The sequence below is a fragment of the Salminus brasiliensis genome, chromosome 15 (genome assembly GCF_030463535.1).
Source record: "Salminus brasiliensis chromosome 15, fSalBra1.hap2, whole genome shotgun sequence".
NCBI lineage: Eukaryota > Metazoa > Chordata > Actinopteri > Characiformes > Bryconidae > Salminus > Salminus brasiliensis.
The window spans coordinates 4,699,807-4,726,227 of record NC_132892.1 but is presented as its reverse complement, the minus strand read 5'-3'; the positions used below and the strand labels follow the sequence as shown (position 1 = coordinate 4,726,227).

Sequence of the window (26,421 nt, the reverse complement as noted above, 5' to 3'; positions counted from 1 at the left end):
TCTTTTGACCTTGTGGTCAGCTGCAAACTTTAAAGTTAGATTTTTGGAGCATTTTGGAAGTTTTAGCACCAATACATGAATAAAAAGGTGGCTGTATGTATAATTAATCAAATTTAAACTTGTGCACTATTTATTTTTTTCCTTTTAAAGATGTTTTGAAAGTCATTCTGCCTCAAAAAGTGCATTGATGAAAGCCCAATATTGCATGACTTCCATGTTCATAATGTGTATGCAAAGCTATAACCACAAATCCGTAGCTAGCAATGCAAAGCATCACCATTTTTTTTATCAGTCGTTCGTTCCATGACTTAAATTTTCACTTTAGCCAAATCCGTGAGCTACTTTTCATTTTTTAGCATTTACTGATTTGATGCCTTTTTTAAATACCCAAACAATAAGCAAAAATTATGAGTTTGGATCCATATATTCAAGTAACGTCCACTTTTTTGAGCTTTGGCAGTGTTTACAAGTGTTTACTGGTTTACAGAACATCTGCTTTTGCTTGCTTGTTTGTTTTTTGTTCATTTTATTGTGTTTTTTCTTTATATATATATATATATATATATATATATATATATATTTTTATATATATAAAAAATAATAAATATAATTTTTAACCCCTTTTTATTCTCGAAGTATGACGAGCTGGTTCCGGCCTGTCTTACAACCAAACATGGAGGGTTTTACATAAACTCTGGGACTCTGCAGTTCCGCCAGGCTTCAGACGAGGGTGAAGAAAATGAGACGGATGACTTTGAGGAGAACGCTAAGCCTAAGGTGTGTCTTATGTTGTATTTGAAGTGACTCTAGAGGACGTTCAACTCATAGCCTTAAACATATGGGATTTGTCGTCCTCTGAACGTCTCTCTTGGAATGTATGGTCTGGGGAATTCCTGCAGTGTTTACAGACGATGTTCACTCTACTTATGACTGACATGCATAATATCTCTGTTCCTTACTGCTAGCCTCTGGATGTATCTGCCTGAACTTGTAGAGATTGACAGTTTTAAAGTATTGTCAGCTGAATTTGATATTTAAGAAACCCCAACTAAACCCCAGAATTACACAAGCATACAGGACTTCAGTAACACTAATAACTTCATGAAGGCTTCATGATTTGATTGCCCTAAAGGTTTCCTGGTGGGGGAAAACAAGCTTTGCAAACCAACTGTCATAAATTACAATTAGCACTGAGAGGCTAAATTAACACTACAGAATATGAAGGAAATGCACTGATGTCCACATGAAGCCTTGGAGCCTCTAAGATGACCCTATTTGCAATATTTGATCAGCTTTTAAACAGGGGGTCCATAATCCCCAAGGATTATTATGCTAACTTTAGCAATATGTGTAATAATTTAATTACAATTATGTTATCAAACTGCTCCTGTGTTGAGTGAGGTGTTTTTAGAGTAGGGAAAACATGAAAATCTGAACCTCTAAAACATCTCTTTTAGTATTCAGTGTTTCAGTCCTCATTTTATTTGCTCTAGTTTTGAGAACAGAATTACAGTATTGCCTAAATGACTTTGTGGAGTCATCTTCAACTGGCTTGGATTATCATATTTCATTGATTTTTACTCTTGGTCTCGGGGAATGTCTCAGGAATGCATTTAATTTGCTGTGATGTACCTCAGAGATCTACACTTGGTCCCCTAAAATTAGTCCCAGTTATGGATGACTAACACCAGGTTTTACCACCAGTGCACTATAGAGAGTGTGTGAAATATACTCATGTCCACATACAGCCATTTACACAAACAAAAAAAATGCTTTTTACCAAAATTAACATAGTCCTAGATGGCTATTTTCAACATTTGACCAGCTTTTAAATAGGAGGTTCACAAACCCTGGGGACTGTACATTATGCTCACTTTATCAATGTGTATATTAATTCAGTTATGTTCTGAGAATGTAAATACAGTATGGCCTAAATGGCTTTCTGGAGCTGTCTTCAACTGGCTTGCAAGATCATATTTCATTGACTTTTACCCCTTGTCTGTGTGGCCATGTCTCAGAAATTGCAAATTGCATTTGCCGTGGTGTACCTCAAGGAATTACACTTGGTCCCCTCTCAGTTGATATGAAATTAGTCTTTATAGCCATGTAACAGATTGCCAGTTATGGTTCCCTGTAACACCATATTATACTCCCAAATGTTGACTGTTTTGTCTTTTGTTATTTGGCCTTTTAGCACTTTGAGCTGCATTTGATGTGGGAAAAGGTCTAGTATGATTTTCTTCCCCATATTTTAGAAACGAAAACTCAAAGAAGGAGAGGAGGAGAGGCAGAACAACCACAAGAAAAAGAGACCAGAGGATGTACGACCTGAGAACGCAAAAAACAGGTTTCTGGACGTTTTCCGTTTTATAACCCATCAGATTTGTTCGTATGCATTGGTAAAATCCATCCTTCACACTTTAAGTGCCTTAAAAATCTCTCAGGAACTATGTGTATCCCATGATCTGTGATTTGTCCTCTCTTCTCCAGTACACTGCCTTCCCTGCCACCAGGAGAGAAGAAAAAGAAGAAGAAAAGTGGAAAGCCGCTTAGCATTGACGGCATGCTCCGACAATTTCATAAGGAGAAGCTCCATCAGTTGCAGGTATTCAACACAAAGGGGAAGGAGGAGATTGCTCCAGCTGATAATGTGTCCACCAGCCAGGCCGAGGTCCCAGAAGAGTCCGCCTCGGCCGACCCGCTCTTGACGCTCATTGGTTCGGCGAGTGCGGATGACCTCCTTCAGGCCGTGAAGGCAGCCGATCAGGACTTTGACCTTGATGGGCTCTTGACAGAGGACCAGGACACTGGGTCTCCAGACCCAGTGGAGAACCAAGAAGCCACAGTTGTATTCCAGCCAGCAAAGCCTCCTACTTCGCTTCCTGATGGATTACCTCCAATGTTGGAGCTATACATCGAAGAACTTACTCAGGTATTGTATTGTATTGTATTTATTTATTTATAAATCCAAGGTGAAAGGCTTTAAGGAACGTCTTTCACCCAGCAGGGTTTACACTCTCTTATTCTCCCTCAAATGTGCTCTCGTAGGCAATCAAGGACATGGAAGGCGAGAACAAGATGGAGCTTTTCGCTCCGGAAATAAACAATGTATTGCTACAGTAAGTCAAGTTCTAAATCCGACTTTACTGAAGAAGGTAGCTGTCTGCAAAACTCTGTCCTGACCCAGAATGCACTTCAGTTTTTCATATTCTCCAAAATGGTACTCGCACCTCGCTCCCAATCTTCTCCCAAGTCATTATAAGCTGAAGGCGTGGTCCGATCTAGCAAATTATCAGATACTATTCATTTGCTTCCATTTGTAAATGGAATGGTATCATTGTGTTGTGTCTGTTGCAGGTTTTCTGTCTTTGTACATATCTAACGTTAATGTAACCTGGTTTTGTTGGCACTGAAATGTACTTTACTTTAGGACCAAGTTGGACGTTGGTTTGTTTTATGAGAATAACATGCCCTTCTTCATTTATTCATGAGGGTTGTACAGTGTTCCTGATTTACTTTAGGACTTTGTCATGGTTACAGCCAACATTTAGCATATCCTGGTTTAATGGGAGGAAAAGTGACTGCAAGTGAAGGCCACTATGCTAAGCACAAGCTGTTGAGCATTGTGTTGTCGTAGGCCTTTGAAATGTCTGTAGGCTTCAGAGATTTATTGTTTTCGAACTGTTCACTGGTAAACACACGTGTACCATAAATGAGATGGTTGGTAATATCCAATATAAAGTATGAGATTTCAGTTAGCAATAATAATAATTATAATAATAATGCTGTTGATTGACAAATGACGGTCCCTGGCATCCTTGTTGAGGTTGCTTCTGCTTCTCCAGTTGTATTGCTTTTAATGCTACCAAAAACATGGTACTGAACATGGTACTTAATGCTACCACCAGATATGGTACTGAAAGCTGTTCTTTGATGTCTAACAATAGTGAGTAGTTTTTTGTGCCATCTAGAACTTTTCCCCCCAAAAATCAATGTACAAATATTTAAATTCCAAGTCATTTCTATTCCTATTGGTCCATTCACCATGAAATATTACAACGATATAAAGAACAACTGCTAGATTCACACTTTGTCAAAAAATGGAAAAAGGTCAACAATGGACATGCAGGGTTTTTTTTATTATTATTATTTAAGAATTCAATTCAACATCAAAGTTATATTTACTAAAGAGCCTCAGGAAAAATTGTATGCCTGTAAATGTCCCAACTTCTACTTTGGTGTGTCCAAATATTGGCTATTTTTAATTGACCCATAATTCCCATATCTGTGCATGCCTACTGTTTAGCTTCTGAAACTAACCGCTGTGCATTTTTATTGTCTGGTTGATTTTAGTGTGGCGGTAAAGTCTAAGGAGGTGTCTGATAAGGTACGTTCAAGAATCTTTTCCTACCTGGCATCGCAGCTTTCCTGCAAGAAAGGCACTCTGCTTAAGCGAGCCAAGAAACTGCACCTCCTTCATCTGGTCAGTAACTATGATGCCCTCAAAGAAGGACGACTAAACCTAAAGTAAATAAGATGCTGTATTAAAGCTACTGTTGAGTTGCTTAGGCTTTGCTTAGAGTAACAAGGGTTAAAGGTATATTTCTGACTTTGTTGTCCTTTTTGAAGTTTGCCTAATTGACCTCACTTTCAGGGGGGTTTGTTTAAGGCCCTCCCTCTCCCCCCAACCAATAATTAGTATGACACTAGCTAGTATGGGTCTCTGTTGGCTGGCTGATGTAGTGGTATTGGTAGTTAGTGTTGGTGTAGAGGGGCTTCACGTGACCTGGAGGAATCGCATGCTGTGCTTCACCATGCCAGCACTTGTAGCATCCTGGGGGGAGGCCTAGCTAGCATGTTTCTACACAGGAAACCTTACAAACTGACTGGAGAATCAGTCATCAGTGTAATTTAGACTTGATCAGCCTTAAACTGAGTCAGGAAAATGGATTCAATGTGAAATATGATCACTTTTTATTGCGGATTTTTGTTGTTTCATGCTAGTTTTGTATTTAGAATGAAGAAAATCGTTCAGTCCTTTGTGGACTGGTTTGCCCATTTTCGTATCATAAGTCCATGTACAGTGCATTTGAAGTGTCTATCTATCGTCAGGGTGATCAGCTGAGGGATCTGCTACAGAGACTGGAAGACGCAGTTACCAGAACCATGCCAGAGCAGATCGACCGTTTCAACGACAACTGCCAAGCTCACTCCGAAGCCAAAGCTGCCAAGTATGCTGCCTATTTAGCTACCTGGGCAAAAAAATTAGCCACTGTTTAAAGTGGTAGTAACTTAAAGCTCCTGCAGATGGCACTGAATAAAAATGATCGGGCTAGAAGCTGAAACTGACTAACGTGGCAGCCCACGGCTTTTTTACGGCTTGTAAATCAAAATGCAGTTCCTTGCGGCGGGTTCTTCGACAATCCGCAAAACCCGCCAATGGTCCCTGTCCTTCAGTGTCTCCCATCGGGCCACAATTCTAAGGAGAGTTTCCTGTTGTCTTCTTTACTGTAGACATTTCTGCCACTGCTGGTAGACCTGTATTATCGTATGCTTCCGTACACCTGCAGATTCAGCTCCTTCCTTCACAGTATGGTCTTTGGCCACGCCCAAATGCAATCACTTCTTTTAGCCAATCATTGCCATCTGCTTTGTGACTGATTTTACATACCTCCAACGAGACACACACTGCACTGCACTGCACTGTACTCTTCTCAAAGTCTGAGTCTTGTGAGACACCCCACAGGTATTTATAGACTGATCATCCTCATGAAATGCCATCTGCAGGTGGAGCCAAAAGTTACTACCACCAACTTGCAACATTTTGGTGTTGGTGTTGGTGGTGTTGGTGTTCCAGGGAGTTTATCATTTGTATTCAATCCCGTGCTACCTTGGGTCTGACAATCTTCTTCTTGGTCTTGGTGTTTTTAGACTTGAGGCTGAGAAAGAACAGAGAGCAGTAGATGGATCTGATGAAGAGGAGGAGGAGAAAGGTGGAAAACGAGTCTTCGGGCCTCGCAAGAGATTCAGATGGACTGAGGAGATCAGGTTTCTAGTCTAGAAAAATGCTGCTTATGATATTTAAGACTTTGTGCTATTTTGCATGCACAAGGGTGTGCCCTGTAATATATATCAAAAGGGTATGTCCTTATCCATGCAAAATGGTCATTTACTGGCAAGGTTTCAAGTCCACTTGGGTCCAAGTTCTTTTCACTGCTGTCCTGAGGGAAGTGGTCCTGTTCCAGGATGAAACGCCTCACTGTTGTATTGGTTTTCCCATTCATTTTTTTAGGGAGCTGCTGTCTGAGCTTGTGAAGTTGAAGATGAGTTGCTATGACCTGGAAGCTCCCGGTGGGCCGAGCTTGGAAGAGTACCTGAGAACTTTCCTGGAGGATGATGTAAAACCATTGTGGCCTAAAGGATGGATGCAGTCCAGGTAACATTGTGTTCCCAGCAGTGCCTCACATGGAGAATCAATCCATTAGAAATTCTGAATCTGAAGATTTGCTTTCAAAGTAATGTTTAGGTAACATCACAGCATTAGAGGCTCAGAGGTCTATTGCACGGCCACTAATGCCCAGGGGGGTTGCTAGTTCAAATCCTGAGCCATGCTGCTTTAACATCAGCAGCCAGAATTGGAGAGCGCACAATAGGCAGTGCTATCTCCGTGTGGGTAGATGGTGCTTCTCTCTCTCATCACTGTTAAGCTGGTAAGGTGGAGCTGGGGACCCGACACTTTCCTCAGAGGCTGCCTGGCAGTCGTGGCTTTGCATACAGTATATCGAAGGAGACCCGTGGCAGTACCCTTACTAACAGTAAACCAGTACGAATACAACAGAAATTACCCAAATGACCCTGATCGAAAGTTTGCATACACCCACACACAGGTCGACACTCGCCGGTTTAAATGGCTACTAAAGGTAACCATCCTGACCTGTGATCTGTTTGCTTGTAAATCAGTGTGTGTGTTTGTATATGTAAGTTACTGGGCTCCTGATAGACCCCTGTATGTTTCATCCGGTGCTGCCACTGACATTGTTGGATTACCAGACATGGGGAAGGCAAAGGAATTTTCAAAGAAAACAGGAAATATGAATATAAATAATGAAGAAGTGGAAAATTAGGGATTCTGTTCAAACCAAACCAAGGTCAGGTAGACCGGTAGAATTTTAGCTACATCTGCTGCCATTCAGGACTTAGGAACGTTAGGAAAAATAGTGGTGTGGCTGTTTCATGAGGCATAATAAGAAGGCACTTGACCAAAAATGCATGAAGAAAGCCCTTGCTACAGCAATGCCACAAAGCAGTCTGCGACAAGTTTAAGTTCTTTGGAATGATGAGCCCAAAACATGGAGGTGGATGGCCCCTGATGTTTTGGGGATGTGTGAGCTACACGGGCACAGGGAACTTGGTCAGAATTAATGGCGGGATTAATGGGGAAAAACTGTACTCCTCAGCCCGGAAGCTGCACATAGGATGCACTTGGATGATTCAAAACACAAGGTAAATCTAGCTACAGCAGAAAAAAGTGAAGGTTCTGGAGTGGCCATCTCAGGCTCCTGACCTCAAGATCATTGAGCCACTTTGCAAAGATCTCAAGGCAGCCCATGAATTTACAGGAACTGGAGGCATTTTGCCAAGATGAATGGGCAGCTGTACCATCTGAGTGCCTCTCTATGACTACCCAAAAGCCTTCAAGCTGTCATTGTTGTTAAAGGAGGCAAGAGTATGTAAACTTTTGATCAGGGTCATTTGGGTAGTTTCTGTTCAGCGAAAACCATTGTTTCCTGGACAATAAATGGCATGACCCAAGGTTTTTTATACATACACACACACACACACACACACACACACACACACACACACACACCTACACACTAACACTCCCAGTAATGTGTCCACTAGAGGTCCCTAGAATTCTATCTGAGCCAGAAAGTGCATACTTTTAGACTGTTTTGGTAATGTCTGTCTGTGTGTCTATTGACCGTCCCTACAGGATTCTGCTGATCGAGAGCCGTAGAGTACATGGCCACATCACAGGTGTTGTGTAAGTGCGACACTGCTCTTACCAAAGCTGTTTTGGATGGCTGGGTGGATGTTTTCTGAAATGGTAAATCAATTATTCCTGTAACTGTAATTTCTACTCCCTGTACAGGGCAAGGAAGAAGTCCCTGACTACTTCAAAATCCAAAAAGGCAAGTTTCACAACAGTATCAAACCTTGATGACCAGTGCTATGTAGTGTAGTGTATCGCTGGCCCTAACCTTGTCCTTGTTTTTATCATCGAATCAACAGGTCTGTTTTTTCTCCGAAAAAGCTGGGGAGATCCAACTAACCCCACCGATGAAGGGGGCCCCGGGAGTTGCTGCAGCTCAGCGCAAGCGCGTCAGCCTGCCTTTGAGCCTCCAGCAAGCCCCCCAGAACACTGTGAGCAGACCTCCGGTAGACGAACAGACGTCTGCTTATTTTTCTCCTCCGCTGCCTGAGCTGCAGCAGATAAGAGGAGACGTGGGAAGATCTTCGCTAGGCAGGCTTCAGGTATCCGACGAGGCCGGTGCTATTGACCGAAAGCTCGAAGTAGATGGGAGGCCTTTCTCCGGCATCCAGACGGGCAGCCCGGGGGCTGCCCTGCCTGCTGATTCCTCTCAGAAGCTCACGTCCAGCCCTGGAGCGGCTTCAGCTCTGAAGCGACTTCCTGTAGGGGAGAAGAAACCTCAGAAGCTGATGCTGGTAGCGCCACCCGCTGCCGCCGAAGGAGACTCTGCAGCCGTGCAGGGGGTGGCCAGACTGCTCACCACCACCTCGTTTTGCAAAGCACCCGTTTCTGTGGCCGTAGTGAGTATCTTAGTCGCAGGACTTGGCAAAATCACCCAACGGGCAGTGGCATCTTGACCGTTATGAGACGAAAGACCTGATTTGACCCTAAACAGAAAGTTAGCTAGAACATTTAGGAAGTTGTACATGTGCTGTATCTTCTGGCCTTCTGACCTCTTTTATACCTCTACAGGCAGCCGTGGAAAGCTCTTGTGGGGACCCCGCCCTCCCTACTCCATCGCTCGCCCTCCAGGCTTCGTCTTACCCCAACGCACCACAGTCAGGGGCTTTAACAAGCTTAGTCCCTCTGCATGCTTTACCCTTCCCCGGACTAGCTTACGCCAGCAAAACGTCTGGACATGCTCAGATCTGCAAAGACTCCATACTTACCAGTCCCGGACCTGGAACTTTCCAGTATGGTCTCACACATGGTGAGTGAGAACTGAAGGAGAACGTCTCCTTTTTTTAAAAAAAAAATTTTAAGCATGTAGTCCTAGCAGAATATTATTATCATCTACCGTACAGTTGGAACAACCACGAGAAGTCCATTCTTGGTACACCTTCACTACAGCGGCTTTAAAACGTCCCATGAACTAAGCAGTTTCTGAGATGCTACCACCCTCCGTCCTTCACCCTTTTGGACAGTCAAATTGCATCATTTGGCAATGATAGTTCTGTAATCTGCAACAACTGACTGGTGTGCTCGCTTATCGATACATGCAGCAAACCCGGTCACGTGTCGTCCAGGTTCATTCCAAACGAGGGGTGGTCCTAATATTCTAATATGACTGTGACCGTGGGAGAAGAGTTCTAGCATCTCGGAAACTTCTAACTGCTAACTTCATAGGATGCCGCCTTCTCGCAGTGCCTCCCAACGGCCTAACCGTGGCGCCCCGACTCCGGCAAGTGGGACAGGGCAATTGACGCTCCACTGTGGAGCAGCTAACCTCCATAATAAACACCTTCCGCCTCCTAATACAGTCCACACCAACATGTCTCGCTAGCGTTATTCGAGCCAATGAGTGGTTATTACCTCTATATACGGTAGGCGGTGATAATGTTCTGACTGTGTAGATATTATATAATTTAAAATAAGTCCTGATTTAAACTTCCTGACTTGATTTAGCTCCCATCTGTGACGTTTCTGTCCATTTCTCATCATGTTTTTGTTTTTGTGTTTTCTCTCTCCCCTCTCTCTTTCAGGTATTTACTCTGCACTGTGTTCTAGTGTTCTCTATCCTCTCTCTGGTCCTGTCTCCTCTTCTCCGTCCTCTCTCCATGCTCTGTCTACTAGGCCCTGTCCTTTAGGTGATCTTACAGAATTGTGGGAGAACTTTCACCTGGTGTTCTTTTGTTCGTTCTTTTATGAGCTGCTCATTTGCTGCACTTTACAGCTAGAAGTTCTAGGTCAGGGGGATTCACTCCTAGGCCTCGGGGCTTGCAGTCCCACTAGGTTTGATCACTTCCCTGCTCAGACACGCCTCGCTTAATCTTTCTGTTAACCTGACCGGTCTGAGCAGGGAAACCCTCAAACGGCACTGGCCTGCAGCCCTCCAGGACTGCGAGTGAATACCCCTGTCCTAAGTGGAGGAGTTACCAGAGCATCTTCATGCACCGTTGCTTTTGAGTGTTGAGTTGTTTTGTTTTGCTACTTGTGTGATTGTTGTCCATGTCCACATTCTCAAACTAGGCTTGTAGCTATTGGGGGAGGGTCCTGTGCCTGCTAACGGGGAAGCCCGGATTTGCCACAAAATGTTTGGTTCTATGCTCCTGGAACGGTGTTTTTCAACCCTGGAAGTCCTGAAAGCACCCTGCACTCTGAAGTTTAGTGTATTCCCTGCTTTAATATGGAGGCCCAAGCCAGCCCCCCCCCCCCCCCAAAAAAAAAGTTAATTTAATAACTAATCAATTAATTAATAAAAGCTGAAATAAAGAATATATATATATTTTTAAAATCACAAATCTTAAACCAATAAATTGGCATAGACAAATCACTACAATTTAATTGACTTCATTTTGTATTTACTGTTTTTATTCATTATTAAAATATTCATTTTTTTGTATTATTTTTTATGCTTTTTTATGTATTTAATTTTTCATTTGATCATTTGTCGCTTTTTAATTTGTCTTTTTTTATCTTCCTTCTTTCAGATATAAATTAAGGGGTATTTTTATAATAATAATAATGATGATGATGATGATGATTGATTATTATTTTTTTTTTCTAAGAGAGTAGATTCAAACAGAATCCAAACCAGGGCTCAGCGTCAGTCTCTGGGCAGAGAAAGCACTACAATGTTCAGGACCAAAGCTTAAGAAACCCTGTCCTGCAGTATAGAATAAGCCAATGACCATAGAAAGCGAAGCCACCACTGGTGTATCGCCTCTGCTGGCTGGTTGCAGTATGACTCCGTTCTACACCCCTACCAATGTTATGCTGTCCAGACTGGTTGGCTAGGTGTGCTGGTGATGGTGGTGGTCACTATAACTCCACATAGTCCTTTTTTCGGAGATCGGATCAGGCTACTGAGAGCAGGCTTGCAGAATCCCCTTGTTTTTATGTACCCATTTGCACCATTTACAATGCTCTTCAGTGCTGCATTGACTTTCATTCCTCATTATGCTCTGGTCAGAATATAGAGGCCCTTTTTTAATGCATTCTCTTAAGTTCTCTGCTTTTGTGTCCGACACAGATGGAAGTCAGATCCACGCAGAAGGCGCCAACGCTCAGAGAAAACTGCACTGAAGGCTGGAATGGCGACGCTCTGATCAATGAACTGGACTTTAAAGTGGTCAAGGCCACCGCGTTCCTAAAGACTGCGGCAAATAACCGTCCACCTTAAAGACGTAATAATTAATAATAATAATAAATGCATTTCAACATCACGACTACACAACTACAGCCCCAAAGGAAGCTGATACGTATGATTGCAGATGATGTGCAACAGTGGCTTGGACGAGCTACACAAGCAACAATAACCCGGTTCACGATTTTGTGCATTACTACTAATCGAGACTAGGCATGTGACCATCGGTGCATCAAGAATGTGGTAGTGGTGCCTTTAAATAATACTAATCATTAATAAGAATAATATTTTGTTTAATTTAGGGTTTTGTCTCTACTGTAAAATCTGCACTTACGAACTTTTGAAGCTGAGGCTTTTTTTATGTTGTTTTTTTTTTTTTTTCTTTATCTTCTGAAGCCAGAGATCTCCGATGTTTCTCCTCTTGGGTTCTTTGTCTTGACTGTAAAATCTGCACTTAACAGCTTTAGGCTTGAGGCGTATTTTTTTCTTCTCCGGTCTCGTCTGAGATCTTTTCTAGAGCCGTTTTTCCTTTAGTTTCTGCCGATCAGCTCCTAACCTTATGCTTTAAACAGCATTCCATGTGCTTTCCAAAGACCTTGTAGAACATTTGTGTACAAGACCGATTTCTTCAGCGTTAGACATTTTCATTCGGAGAGAGTTTTTGGATCAGTCGGCACTGATTTCTGTTTTGTGTGACGGTCATTCATTGGAAAGAAAAAAAAAAAAAAGAGAAGAAATCGGAGTCTGACTAACGACTGTCCGGATTGTTTGTTTCCTGAAATCTAAAATGCCATTTATTTATTGTCTCAGGGATTCTTAAGGAAGGGGGTGTTTCATTAAGCACAAATATGGGAGTAATAGCACTGCATGTAGTTTTGTATGTCCTCAAATGTGACTGACTGAGCTCGACGGATAAGATGGTATTGTTTCTAAATAAAATATGCAAACGTTATGGACGGTGTGATCTTTCAGTCGACCACCACCTGAACTCCTGACCAAGGAGACTTAACAGAATCTTTTTTATTTATTTATTTATTTATTTTTTGGCTGTCTTCCAGTTCTGTCCTTGAGTTAAGCTATGTGATGGGCTATCCCATAGAACAGTGGTTCTTAACTCTGGTAATGATGGCGAAACCTTATGTATAACCTTTTATATAATAATAATAATTATAATCTATATTATTGTGCCAGAATAAGCTAATGAGCTAAATGGGTCCATGGGGGGTCTCTTGGTGGGTTACTAAAATAAACGAAAGGCCTTATGCCCTTAACATTTGGGAGGGGGTTTATGTATATGCAAACATGGCCTTCCCAATGTTTTATTTATATATATTTTTGTGTTGGTCACACCCCCATTACACATGTATATTTTTGTGTGTATTTTAAAATAATTCATTTTAAAATAAATATATTTTTTATATATTATGTTACACACACACACACAGAAGCGGGCGGGGGGTACTTACACACTTTACATAGAGTAAATGATAGAATATTAAATAAAAGTATACACACATTTTGTGTGTGTGTGTGTATGTGTGTGTATGTGTATGTATTTGGGAGGGTTTCTTTTTTTTTTGTGTATATATATATAGATCTCCCAGGGATCCATTTAGCTCATTGGCTTACTCTGGCACATTTACAATAATATATATTATAATAATTTCACACCCACACCCACAGTTGCTTTGCTTTAAGCCATGTCTTAAGTTCATATATTAAATTTCAGTAAAAATCTTCTTACTGTAGGTAAACTATTCCAGTAAAGGGCAGTTCTAACTGAAAAGACTGTGTTTAGCGCCCAACACGCCTAAATAAGCAAGATCATGTGTTAAATGTGGTGTGTTGGAGCAGCACACCCCTAAAATGGGCAGGCCAGGGCGTCAGAACCAGGTCCAGGGTGGAGAACCACGGCTATAGATCATGTTAATCTACTGAACCAGTGGTCACCAAGCCTGCTTATTGTGAACGACTTTTCTGTGAACTTTAGCTCCAGGCCTAAGCCCCACTAGTGCCCCACTTGCCATATATTCATGTAAATGTTGCCTTTAGAAGTGCTAGGCTAGCTGAATTTGGGGTGTTGGATTTGGGATGGGAGATGAAACCTGCTGGATAGAAGCTTTGTCAAGTAATCGACCACCAAGCCAAGAACTCACTTTCATATTTCAACCGTGACCTCTATAATAACCGGCCTCCTCATTTCAAACAAACCTATCGACCTCTATGTTGCCCGCCAGCTGATGCTGCACCCCTAGTCCTCACAGTCCCACCTCTTAAACGTTATTGAAAAGCTGTGGATGGACCTCAAAAGCAGGATGGCGTGGTGTTGTGTCGATTTGTGCTGCCTTGTCAAAGGATGCTACTATAGGGTATATTTATAGGAAAAGCTACATGGAGGAACCAGTAGCTGGGGGATTTTTTTATTGCCTAAAAGCATAGTATCGAAGTATAGGGAATATATTTTGATGGTGTAAATCACTGCATCAGGTTAAATATAAGGTGCTTGAGGTGGTGATGCTTTTTTTCTTTTACTTGTTACATTACTTTTGCTTTAAAAAAAACAGAATTTATAAATTAAAACCTTGAAAATTGTGGGTCTGGCCAAGCGCAGAGATGCTAAATAGGGTATATTAATGGGTAGCACACCTCAACATTGCACCGTCCCAACAATTTCACAGAATTAGAAGACTTGCAAGAAAGAATCGGTGAAAAAAACCCTACCAAGATCTAAAAGACTCTTACCAGGCAGCTGCAAAAAGCATTGATGTGATGCTTGCCAAAGGGAGCGTACTGACCATGCAAGGTGCCCAAATCATCTTCTTTGGGCCCTTTTTTTTTCATTATTATTAAAGAAATGATTAAAGAGTCTCAGCTCCACCTTCAGATCAACCCTTCTAAGCTCCCTGAGAGCCCACGATGCATACAAGCGAAATCCCAGCAGATCAAACCGATAAAAGCCAGAGCCGCTGCTCCCTGTAAGGTCACCCTCATGCCGCTCTGAGCTGCTGCCACGACTTCCCTCTATGGCCCTCTCTCTGCTCTTATTGGTCCAGAGCAGTCCATTACCAAAGTACACACACCGATATCAGTCACCACACAGTCATTAAACACTCTCGCGCGCCTTCTCGCGCAGCCCTCTTGCACACACTCTAAAGGTCACCGGGCCTGCGGGTTCAGACTGTTCCTAGACGAGGCAGCATGGGGCCCCTGCAGGTGTGCGCTGTGTACGTCTTGCTGAGTGCGTGCACGGGTGGAACGCTGTCGGACCGAGGCGACGAGCCGATCCAGGAGGATAAAGATGTGCTGGTGCTGACCGAAAGCAACTTCGACCGGGCTCTGAAACTGCACAGCCTACTGCTAGTGCACTTCTGTGAGTAACAGCTCGACCACTACATGTAAGACTCCACCTTTTAGAGTGGAGAACTTCAGAATACCATTATGAGCTTGGTGGTTAGAGTGCAGGTTTATTGATCACAAGGTTGTGGGTTCGATACCCGTATCTGTGAAACAGATTGGGGCCTTGGGCAATGCTCTTTTTCCAAGAGCATTGATATAGATATATATATATATAGATATATATAGATAGATAGATAGATACCAGCTGTACCAAATTAGAAGAAAAAGGCATGTAATCATTTAATAACAAAAAAAAATTTCCAGACTATGCATACAGTGTGCAGAATGTCAAAGAATATGGCATTTCACATTTAAAAAATTAAATACAATTAAATTTAAAAAGTATTAACTTCAGAAAGGTATATTTTACTAGTAATTTACTGGCAGTCTACTCATGTTTAATGTTTAAAGGTTTAATGAACGAGGCTCTTACAGCTTCTTTTGTAGTAGTATGTGTGACTTTCCAATATTAGCAAAGCCCCCCCGCCCCACCCCCGTCCCATCTCAGGGTGTGGCACTAGCAAAAGCTAGTTTTGGCTCATTTTTTAGATAATCTGACAATCTGCCTTAAATTCATTATTTACATATGTATATATTACTTTATTTCTTTATTATTATTATTATTATTTTACAGATTTTAAGACTGTAAGGAAAGTTTAGGTATTTATTTTATTTTACATCGTAATGCAACTAAATGCTATACAGTCTTTTGCAGATGTTGGGGCACCCCTGGTCACATGACACATTTGGTTGATTTTGCCGGTGTAATGAAGTGAATAAATATGCAAAATATTCTTTAAATATTCTGAATATAATAAATTCCTTCATTTATTGGTTGTTGAAACGAACATTCTATTTTATGTGCCATTATATTTGCACATTTAATATGTTCAAGCAAGTGAACAGCAATGATGATTTTAAATGTGCAAACAAAAGTCTTTACAAATCAACAACTCGTAATTTGGCCAGAGGTTCACAAACCTTACCGTAAGAATGTAACGAATGGAAATGGAAACATTTAGCTAGGTTCAGAGTGGTCAGTTCTGCAGAAACAAGCATTTCAGTGGTCATTCAAGAACATAGCTTCAGCTTTGCCAGCTTAATGATATGCTGTTGTTAAAAAGCAATAGTTATAATAACGGTATTAATTTTAGTAAGTTTATGGACAGAATTACTGAAATGAAAACTTTTTAGCCCCTTTTGGGCAAGTTTGGCAAGTTTGGAAAAACTCATGGCAATCCTATTTAAGTCCACGCTCAGGTTTAGCTGCATTAGCTATAATTCAGAGAGCTGGGCGTTATCTAATCTTGGATTAACTTCCAATGCCAATGGAATTCATGTGCTACAACATGAAAATAAGGCCTACTAAGTCAGTTAAGACCTCAGCATGGGAAACCAACCATGAAGGAATGCGTTATGTTGAGTTACAGAGCCTAAATGTGTCTGATAGGACAGTTCTTTCTGAAACGTCTGCTTGTTGGTGCTTTTCTACAGATGCTCCTCTCTCTGGAGAGTCTCTTGGCTCCATTTTGGAATTCGCGAAGGCAGCCGGTGAGCTGAAGGAGGCGGACTCGGATGTGAAACTGGGAGGACTGGACGTGACTAAACACAAAGACCTTGCCAAGACCTTAAATGTTACCACTGTGCCTTCTTTACGACTGTACCTGTCTGGAGACAAGTATGACCCTGTTCACTGTCCAGGTACATTGAAGGGCCAGCTTTGCCGGACCGCTATTGGCTGCATAGACTCGCCAATGGCATTCCAGCAAAGGGGGGTTTGGAACTAAAATATTGACTCTTTATATTGAAAGAGGTTCTGTGGTATAAAATGACCTCTGTTAGGTTTCCTGTACCATTCCATGTGACCCCGCCTGGTAAAGGATGCAAGCCTTGCTCTCAAAGCCTTAAGATAGACCTCACATTTACTAGTGTTTGGATGTGAAGGGCCCAGGACCTCATCAACATGGCTTGTACCTAACGCCGGTCGAGGGGAGCTAGCCAGGCTAAAGTACAGCATCCAAAAATGGTGGTGGTAGTTTCGATACAGTGTCCCAACTAACCCCAACTAACTAGGCTGATATATCCTCCTTTTTTCAAAAATAAATGTGACCCTCGTCATATTTTTTTGGATTTAGTAAGCTGCCCGGACAAAAAAAATTGCACCTTGTATGTTTAAGGTTGTAGTAACTTCAGAAACTTGCACTTATTACATATATATATAAGCGCCATCTGCGGGAGCCTGAAGTTACTACCACCAAGTGTTTTGTCTGGGAGCTTATTTTTAGCTTATTTGGTTTAAACATCACATAATTTTATTGAATTAATTTAGTTTACATTGTATCTGTGTTACAACTAACCCCTCAGTCCAATCCAATTGACCCTTCCTTTATGTTTTAGCTCTCAAGAGCTCCACCTCCATCCTAACATGGCTCAAAAGGAGAAAAGGCCCAAGCGCTGACCTCATCACTGATCTCAGCCAGTTAGAGAAGTTTGCTGCAGAAGAAGACCTCATCATTCTCGGATTATTTAAAGTAAGATCTACTTTCCATGCACTCCTTAGAAAATCATGAAGGTTGCTTAACGAACAGGACATGACTGTCTTTGTCTTTTCCTTCGTCTTTTTTTTCATTCAGGACGTTGAGGTGGGTGCAGTGGAAGTGTTTTACGAGGTGGCGGCTGATGTTGCCGACCTGCCCTTTGGTGTAACGGGCAGTGAGCAGGTCTTCAGCAAGTACGGTAGAACTGAAGACTCAGTCCTGCTTCTCAGAAAGGTAACAACTCAGGAGGTCTACCTTAAACTATGAAACAATGAGAATTAGCCTACTAGCCATTTTTTGTGTTAGCATATCTATTACAATCTATCTGTCCTCCAATGAATCTGTTTGCACTTCCAGAGGACTAATTGGATAGTGTTTTTTTTCTCCAGTTGAAAATGGCGGAACAATTCGAGATGACCAGCGCAACAGCGAAAGACGATGTCGTTCATTTCATCAGGATCCATGAGATGCCTCTGGTCACAGAATACAATGGCAAGGTGCTTCACGAAGGGGTGGTGATGGGAACCAGTGAACCTACCGTGTCTTTTGAGTTTTGTATGTTATGTTGATGGTGGTAAAATAGTGTGAAATTTAAAATATATACACGGACAAAATTGTTGGTACCCCTCGGTTAATGAAGGAAAAACCCACAATGGTCACAGAAATAACTTCTGAATCTGACAAAAGTCATAATAAATAAAAATAAACAAATAAAAATTCAAGATTAATTTTGAACCATGCTTCAACAGAATTATTTTAAAAAGTACTCATGAAACAGGCCTGGACAGAAATGATCGAACTTCTGCACCTCTCAGTGGGTATTTTGGCCCACTCCTCATGAGCAAACTGCTCCAGTTGTCTCAGGTTTGAAGGGTGCCTTTTCCAGACGGTATGTTTCAGCTCCTTCAAAGGATGCTCAATAGGATTTAGGTCAGGGCTCACAGAAGGCCACTTCAGAATAGTCCAATGTTTTCCTCTTAGCCATTCTTGGGTGTTTTTAGCTGTGTTTTGGGTCATTATCCTGTTGCAAGACCCATGACCTGCGACTGAGACCAAGCTCTGACACTGGGCAGCATATTTCTCTCTAGAATCCCTTGATAGTCTTGAGATTTCATTGTACCCTGCACAGATTCAAGACACCCTGTGCCGGATGCAGCAAAGCAGCCCAAGAACATAACAGAGCCTCTTCCATGTTTCACAGTAGGGACAGTGTTCTTTTCTTGATATGCTTCATTTTTCTGTTTGTGAACATAGAGCTCACGTGCCTTGGCAAAAAAATACATTTTTGTTTCGTATGTCCATAGGACATTATCCCAGAAGCTTTGGGGCTTGTCAATATGTAGTTTGGCAAATTCCAGTCTGGCTTTTTTATGATTTGTTTTCAACAATGGTGTCCTCCTTGGTCATCTCCCATGAAGTCCACTTTCGCTCAAACAACGACGGATGGTGACACTACTACAGTCCCATAGATCTTAAATTTCTGAATAATATGTGCAACTAATAAGTCACAGGAACGTCAAGCTGCTTGGAGATGGTCTTATAACCTTTACCTTTAACATGCTAGTCTATAATTTTTTTTCTAATCTCCTGAGACAACTCTTTCCTTCGCTTCCTCTGGTCCATGTTGAGTGTGGTACACACCATGTCACCAAACAGCACAGTGACTACCTGTAGCCCTATATATAGGCCCACTGACTAATTACAAGATTGCAGACACCTGTGATGCTAATTAGTGGACACACCTTGATTTAACATGTCCCTTTGGTCACATTATTTTCAGGGGTACCATCATTTTTGTCCAGGCCTGTTTCATGAGTTTATTTTTTAAAATAATTCTGTTGAAGCATGGTTCAAAATCAATGTCAGATTTCATTTCATTTCATTTGTTAATTTTCATAGAATTTTTATTTATTACTACTTTTGGCAGATTTTGGGGATTGGATAATTGGCCTTCCACATGGGGTACAAAATGGGATAAAATAGGCTTTTCAGAGAGTGAATTATAAGAATATTTTGAAACATCTGTGAACTTTAAGTTGATTTAGGCATTTAGGCAGCTTTAAATGGGTTCTTTATTAATTAAAAATGAATTATTATTAATTAATCAACTTTTTTTTGCAGACATCCTCCAAGATCCTGAGCTCTGTGGTGCAGAATCACTTGATTCTGTTCATGGACAAGGCTGAGAAACAATTCAAACAAACGCACCGAGCCTTCAAAAGCACGGCCAAAGAGTTCAGAGGCAAGGTACGGATCCAGGATCAGATTTGCCCAATTATTATATCAGAATTAATGGCAGAATATTATGACCACCCCTGGTTTGGAATAAAATCAGCCTTCTCGGCATACTCTGCTGAGAGCCACCTTTCACCCTGTTCTTCAGTGCTCAGGACCACCACAGAGCAGACTATAGTATTGGGGTGGTGGGTCAGTCATTTTCAGCACTGCAGTGAAACTGGCTGACATGGTGGTGGCGAGTAGTGTGTTAGTAGTGTGTGTTGTGCTGGTGGTACGAGTTGACCAGACACAGCAGTGCTGCTGGAGTGCTTAAACACTGTGTCTGTCTACTCACTGTCCACTCTCTAATAGACACTCCTACCTAGTTGGTCCACCTTATAGATGTAAGGTCAGAGGCAGAAGCTCTCTGATCTGTTGTTGCTGTTGCAGTTTGTTGGTGTTGGTCATCCTCCACTCCTTCATCGGTACCCACAGGACGCCGTTGGCTGGATATTTCTGGTTGGTGGACTGTTCTTGCACCGGCGCCATGCACACTAACAAACCACCACCATGTCAGTCAGTGTCACTGCAGTGCTGAGAAGGACCCACCACCCAAATACTACCTACCTGCTCTGTAGTGGTCGGTCCTGTGGGGGCCTGAGTATTAAAGAACAAACAGGGTGAAAGGAGGCTAACAATGGACTACAGTCTAAAGTATGCCAATGGACTACAGTCTGGAACTATAGACCTACACAAGTGGAGCTGATCTAATGGGCCGGGTTCATTCCAGACCATTGGTGGTCCTAATATTCTGACATGCCTGTATATATCAACCTTACTGTTGGTTCACCACTGCTCCAATAGAATCAATGAAAAGCTGGCAGTCTCAGTAATGTAGCAGATCAATGGGATTCTTCATGTAGGTCCTGTTTGTGGTGATTGACACCGGGGAGCCCCGGAATGGACGAATCATGGAGTATTTCCGGGTAAGGAAGGAGGACGCCCCGCTTGTGCGCATGGTCAACTTGACGGACAGCTTCCAATATCAGCTGCCTTCAGACCTCCTGGATGTACAGTCCTTTGCTAGCTTTATTGAAAGCTATCTACAAGGGAATGCTAAGGTATGTGCAGTTATTCATCATGCTGTTCCAACAAGGCTACTGTGCGTATATATAGGGATGTCCTCCGTTGTCCCCGAACAAATCGTAGTCTCTTTATGCTGAGACTTCTCTTAAAATTATGTTTTATAGTGTTTAATATCTTATAATCCAGTCTGACTTTCCTCCCTGACCAATCAGCTCCCAGCTCCATTACAACACTGCAGTCTAATCACTTCCTCTATGTGTGTTTGTGAGTAGTGGTACACACTCTGGACTGATATCTGTTGTTGTTGGTCTACTGGTGTGAAGCTAGTGTGTGTGTATTAGTATTAGCATTAGCCTCTAGTCGGTCCTGATAGGTTCTTCAGTGCTGGTTTAGAAACAGAGAAAGGTGAGCGAGCGGTTCTGCGGTTCTTCCGCTGGTATAACAGAGCGTTTCAATGAGAGTCAGATATTATGGTCTGTTTTCTTGTTCCACTGTATAACAGCTCCACACTGCAGAACCTCAACTCCTTTATTTACCTTCTGAGAACAGCTGGGGATAATGTCTGTTAACGGCACCTTGAGGACACCAGACGTTAAGACTCGGAACTGGACTAGGATTAAAATAGTCAATTCCCGATTCATTACATTTGCCTATATCTGCCTGTTTTTTGCGTAAGGCCTTTAGTCCTGAGACATTCTTTGGATGTTGTGCTGCACAGCTTGTTAAAGGTTCTTATAAGACCCCTTTTAGGGGTTCTTCAATTTGAAACCTCTTAAGGTGCTTTGAAGAACCTTCAGGAAAAAGTTTTCAAACTGAAGAACCCCTAAAAAAGCCCCTCAATGAACTTTTAACAGAGTTCACTACTTCTCAACAAAATGTGTCATTTGGTCAAGGGTGTCCAGACTTTGTCATTTAACTGTTTATGTGTGTGTGTGTGTGTGTGTGTGTGTTGTGCAGCCAAAGCTACAAAGTGAGCCTATCCCTGATGGCTGGGACACACAGCCAGTGAAGGAGTTGGTGGGGATTAACTTTGAGAGAGTCGCCTTCAACCACAACAAGAACGTCTTAATCCTGTTCTGTAGGTTCCTCACTGCTTGGGGGCGGGGGGTCAAAGGTCATTTCTGAGGCAGTTTCACTAATGCCATTTAATACTCAGTTCTCCATAAAAGCTCATATTTTTGTCTGGTTGATTTGCAGCTAATAACAAGGACTTCATTTTGCGAGGGCCAGTAATCTTCTTTGATATACCCATCAAAAAGACCACTAGTCTGATCAGTTCATCAGTGTCAGCTGTTTAGCATTAGCATTGGCCTCTTCCTGGATGAGGAAGAGGTTGCTTAATGGTTGCTGAAGGGTCCAGAGCTCTCCAACTGCCATACACGTGTTGAGGTTGTTAGACATTTCACGAGCCAGGAGATCTGATCTAACGGGGCTTTCCTGATTGTTAGTTCCGAAATCACCCTTAGCACCAGGTTTGCACCAAACCTGCCGTACTAAGGTCTAACACCCCAAAACTCTCCTCGTCCAGATGCCCCATGGAGCGCAGAGAGTCGGGCGCTGTTTCCTTTGTGGGAAGACCTTGCAGAACACTTCGGCGAGAGTGAAGACGTGGTTGTGGCAAAGATCGACTTGACCGCTAACGACGTGAACATTCGCATGATCGACAGATACCCATGCGTTAAAGTCTTTCCTGCTGTCTACTCTGAGCGGGTGAGATGATCATTTGCCAGTTAATTGACCACCACATAAACATCTAATAAACATCTGCTGGATTTCACCAGTACTGCTCTCATAGAGGGCTGTCAGTCACCCATGTTCATTAGAATATTAAGACCGTTGGTGATTTTTGGAGGAGCAATTAGGTTAGAATTATTCTTTAAGTATTGCTAGTGGTTCTTCATCGGTTCTTCATTGGGGTTTTTCTAGGGGTTCTCTATTAGTTCTCTACTGGTTCTTCTATAGGAATTAGGTACTGCTAGTGATTCCACCTTACTTCTCCTATAGACTTTCTCTGGGTATCAATAGTGGTTCTCTATTAGTTCTCTTATGGTACTTCTATTAAATTTTCCTAGGTATTACTAGTGGTTCTCTTCCTATAGGCTTTCTCTAGGTATCGCTAGTGGTTCTCTTCCTATAGGCGTTCTCTAGGTATCGCTAGTGGTTCTCTTCCTATAGGCGTTCTCTAGGTATCGCTAGTGGTTCTCTTCCTATAGGCTTTCTCTAGGTATTGCTAGTGATTCTCTTCCTATAGGCTTTCTTTAGGTATTACTAGTGATTCTCTTCCTATAGGCTTTCTCTAAGTATTGCTAGTGATTCTCTTCCTATAGGCGTTCTCTAGGTATTGCTAGTGGTTCTCTTCCTATAGGCGTTCTCTAGGTATTGCTAGTGATTCTCTTCCTATAGGCGTTCTCTAGGTATTGCTAGTGATTGTCTTCCTATAGGCGTTCTCTAGGTATTGCTAGTGATTGTCTTCCTATAGGCTTTCTTTAGGTATTACTAGTGGTTCTCTTCCTATAGGCTTTCTTTAGGTATTACTAGTGGTTCTCTTCCTATAGGCTTTCTCTAGGTATTGCTAGTGATTCTCTTCCTATAGGCTTTCTCTAGGTATTGCTAGTGATTCTCTTCCTATAGGCTTTCTTTAGGTATTGCTAGTGATTCTCTTCCTATAGGCGTTCTCTAGGTATTGCTAGTGGTTCTCTTCCTATAGGCTTTCTTTAGGTATTGCTAGTGGTTCTCTTCCTATAGGCTTTCTTTAGGTATTGCTAGTGATTCTCTTCCTATAGGCGTTCTCTAGGTATTGCTAGTGATTCTCTTCCTATAGGTGTTCTCTACATATTGCTAGTGGTTCTCTTCCTAAAGGCGTTCTCTAGGTATTGTTCTCTATTTGTGTTTCTTTTGTGGGTTTTGTGGTTTTTATATGGGATATGGGAAGTTACTACTTGAAATTGTATAATTTCTGTCCCATGGGTGATGTTTGCAGTGGAGTGTAAGCTTTTCACTGATTATCTCTTGTGGAAATGTGTCTCAGGTAGTGTCATACTCTGGCGAAATGAAGCTGGAACCAATAGCTGAGTTTGTGAATGCAGAAAGAGAGCATGCCAAGGTGGAGAAAGCCAAGGTCAGCTGTTTCTCATCATCTCCATTTATTGCTCTTTCAGGTTTCACCAGTATTCTCTTCTCTATGCATTTTTATTTCAATGCACACCCTTTTAACGCACCTGTGTGGGTCTTCTAGGAAGAGATCGAGAGGAAGAAATACCTGGACGCCCAGAAAGAAGCCGCCAAAGACGAATTATAGAGTAGACAAAAATACCCCATCTCTAACCACTTTCCCTGGATGGTCTCTGGTCTGAAAATTCAAGCATAAGTAATAAAATGAATGAAAACATATATATGGCTATACTGACGGATACTGTTCACATAGAAGAACCACTTTTGGTTCCCTTAAAACCTTTTAGGATTTGTGTAGCCCAGTGGTTCTGATTGGTGTCTGTATGAGATATCTTTAGGGAACTATAAGTGGTTGTTTTGTTGGATTCTAGGGACTTATAGTGTTTCTCTACTGGTTCTGCTGTTAGATTTCTCAAAACCACTAGTAGTTCTGTATTGGTTCTTCTATGGGGTTTCTTCTGGTACCTCTCGTGGTTCTTCTGTGGGATTTCTCTATATACCTCTAGTGGTTCGCTTTCTTTTTCATAGACATTCTTTATGAACATTTAGTACATTCTTTAGGTATTGCTAGTGGTTCTCCATTGGTTCTTCTATAGATTTTTTCCAGGTGCTTGATGTGGTCTTCTATTGGTCCTTCAATGAGAATATTCGATGAACCTCTATTAGTTCTCTTTTGGAGCTTCTTCTATGGGAATTCTTTATGTATTGTAGTGGTTTCCCATTGGTTCTTCTTCTTCTATAGGTACCTGTAGTGATCTTCTATTGGCCCTTCTATAAGATTTCTAGATGAACCTATAGTTGTTCTCTATTAGTTCTTTATTAATTCTTCTTCTATGGGAGTTTCTTTGGGTTTCTCTAGTGGTTCTCTGTTGGTTCTTCTATAGGGTATCTCTGGCTACATCTAGTGCTTCTCTACTGTTTCCTCTATCTTAATAATTTCTCGAGTTGTTTTCTGTTGGTTCATCTATAGTATTTCTCTAGGTACTTGTAGTAGCTCCCTATTGGTCCTTCTACAGGATTTCTCCATGTACCTCAAGTGTTTTTTATTGGTTCTTCTTCTGTGGGATTTTCTTAAGTACCTCTAGTGGTTCCCTGTGTTCTTTTATAAGATGTATCTAAATACATGTATTGTGTTTTTTAAGTACCTTCATTTTAACAAGTATATTTACATGGTAAACCGAAGCAGGACAGGTCAGTGGCTGAAAGATGGACAGAGACATCAGCAGCAGAAATGAAGGCCTTGTTGGAATGTTCTCTAAAACTTAGAAAGTCTAGTCTCAGACTAAACTACACTTCAAAAGGATATTCTTGTGATGGAGCCTAACTCACTAACCATACAGTAGCTCCCACACACCTTCATTAGAAGCACTGATGCAATACTTATTCTAATATATGTCAAAACATTTACTGCCCAGTAGCAAGTAGTAGTGTATTCATACTCAACAACTGCTGTCTTAATGAAAGGCTCTGAAAAAAAGATCAAAAAACAGCCCCCCTGCCCCCCTGCTGGTTGAACATGGTACTAAAATACTTGATCTTGATCGCTGCCCATATAAAAAGAATACAATTGTTTCCATAATTATAAAGTGACGATTTTCATATATAATTAAGTGTTTGTATGCTATTGACTTTGACTGATGTTATATAAGGACTTAACAGGTTTTATTTAAGGGCAAATGCTCCATCTGCTTAACAATGATAATGCTAGTCGATTAGACAGTAGTAGAACTCCTAAAATGTGTACTTGAGGCTTTCCTCCCAGTTTAATATTTAGTAGTCAGATTCAAGACTGCATGCATACAATCAAATACATTATTTACCTGAAATTTATTAAATTATAAAGTATGTAAATGTCTTTCTTTCAGAAAAAGTCTATTAAAAGAGGCCAAATGTCACATTATTTATATTGGGAATATATATTCCCAATACAAATAATGTGACATTTGGCCTCTTTTAATAATATATATTTGAAATTTCACAATTACACCCAAGAGGGGCAACCAAAGAGATTTGCTCTCATAGCTTTTCAGAATCAGATTTATTGGCCAAGTATGTTCACACACACAAGGAATTTATTCCGGCTGTTGGTGACTCCCTAGTGTTTACCAAGTTCCCAGCTTTTATTTAGCTTATTAGAGGTATGGCTTGTTTACAACCACTGGAAAGGCCAGGTGATGCAAATTCCAAAGCTTTATAAATACTCTGACTCCTCAAACCATGTTCCCAAAGTTCCAAGTCAGCAGCCATGGGCTCCTCTAAGCAGCTACCTAGCACTCTAGCGATGCTAGGCGAGGCTTGCGGCTGGTGCGCCAACACAACGATATCGATGCTGGATGAGGCCTGCGTCCAGCTGCCAGTCTGCTTCTAATGCTTCAGTGGCATTGTTGAGTCGG

General features: G+C 41.7%; 2 protein-coding genes across 4 annotated transcripts in view; both read left to right on the top strand.

The window, feature by feature from the left end:
* Positions 1-12,573, top strand: part of ubn1 (ubinuclein 1) — a 16,766-nt gene extending 4,193 nt beyond the window's left edge. The window contains exons 4-17 of one of the 3 annotated variants that reach the window (XM_072657483.1): positions 637-777; positions 2,256-2,347; positions 2,491-2,932; positions 3,049-3,119; positions 4,354-4,387; positions 5,113-5,231; positions 5,932-6,048; positions 6,293-6,436; positions 7,997-8,047; positions 8,156-8,195; positions 8,296-8,835; positions 9,008-9,245; positions 10,018-10,122; positions 11,508-12,573. In XM_072657483.1, the coding sequence (XP_072513584.1) occupies positions 637-777; positions 2,256-2,347; positions 2,491-2,932; positions 3,049-3,119; positions 4,354-4,387; positions 5,113-5,231; positions 5,932-6,048; positions 6,293-6,436; positions 7,997-8,047; positions 8,156-8,195; positions 8,296-8,835; positions 9,008-9,245; positions 10,018-10,122; positions 11,508-11,560 (2,187 nt within the window). In that variant the 3' untranslated portion in view covers positions 11,561-12,573. Of the gene's footprint in view, positions 1-636; positions 778-2,255; positions 2,348-2,490; positions 2,933-3,048; positions 3,120-4,353; positions 4,484-5,112; positions 5,232-5,931; positions 6,049-6,292; positions 6,437-7,996; positions 8,048-8,155; positions 8,196-8,295; positions 8,836-9,007; positions 9,246-10,017; positions 10,123-11,507 lie in introns of all 3 variants that reach the window. The other 2 variants (XM_072657482.1, XM_072657484.1) reach the window with 2 other exon arrangements.
* Positions 12,574-14,819: 2,246 nt separating this feature from the next.
* LOC140536070 (protein disulfide-isomerase) lies at positions 14,820-24,155 on the top strand. The gene is made up of 11 exons (XM_072657704.1): positions 14,820-14,991; positions 16,512-16,718; positions 17,415-17,548; positions 17,651-17,788; positions 17,944-18,051; positions 19,676-19,801; positions 20,695-20,892; positions 21,815-21,935; positions 22,386-22,567; positions 23,886-23,975; positions 24,093-24,155. Exons 1-11 carry the CDS (start codon positions 14,820-14,822, stop codon positions 24,153-24,155), a joined length of 1,539 nt encoding a protein of 512 aa, XP_072513805.1.
* The last annotated feature ends 2,266 nt before the right edge of the window (positions 24,156-26,421 follow it).

Bases quoted from the DNA above. Each gene is read 5' to 3' on its own strand.
- LOC140536070 (XM_072657704.1), top strand. From the start codon at position 14,820: ATGGGGCCCCTGCAGGTGTGCGCTGTGTACGTCTTGCTGAGTGCGTGC. The intron at 18,052-19,675 runs GTGCTTCACGAA...TTTTTTTTGCAG, and splicing joins TCACAGAATACAATGGCAAG to ACATCCTCCAAGATCCTGAG. The intron at 19,802-20,694 runs GTACGGATCCAG...TTCTTCATGTAG, and splicing joins CCAAAGAGTTCAGAGGCAAG to GTCCTGTTTGTGGTGATTGA.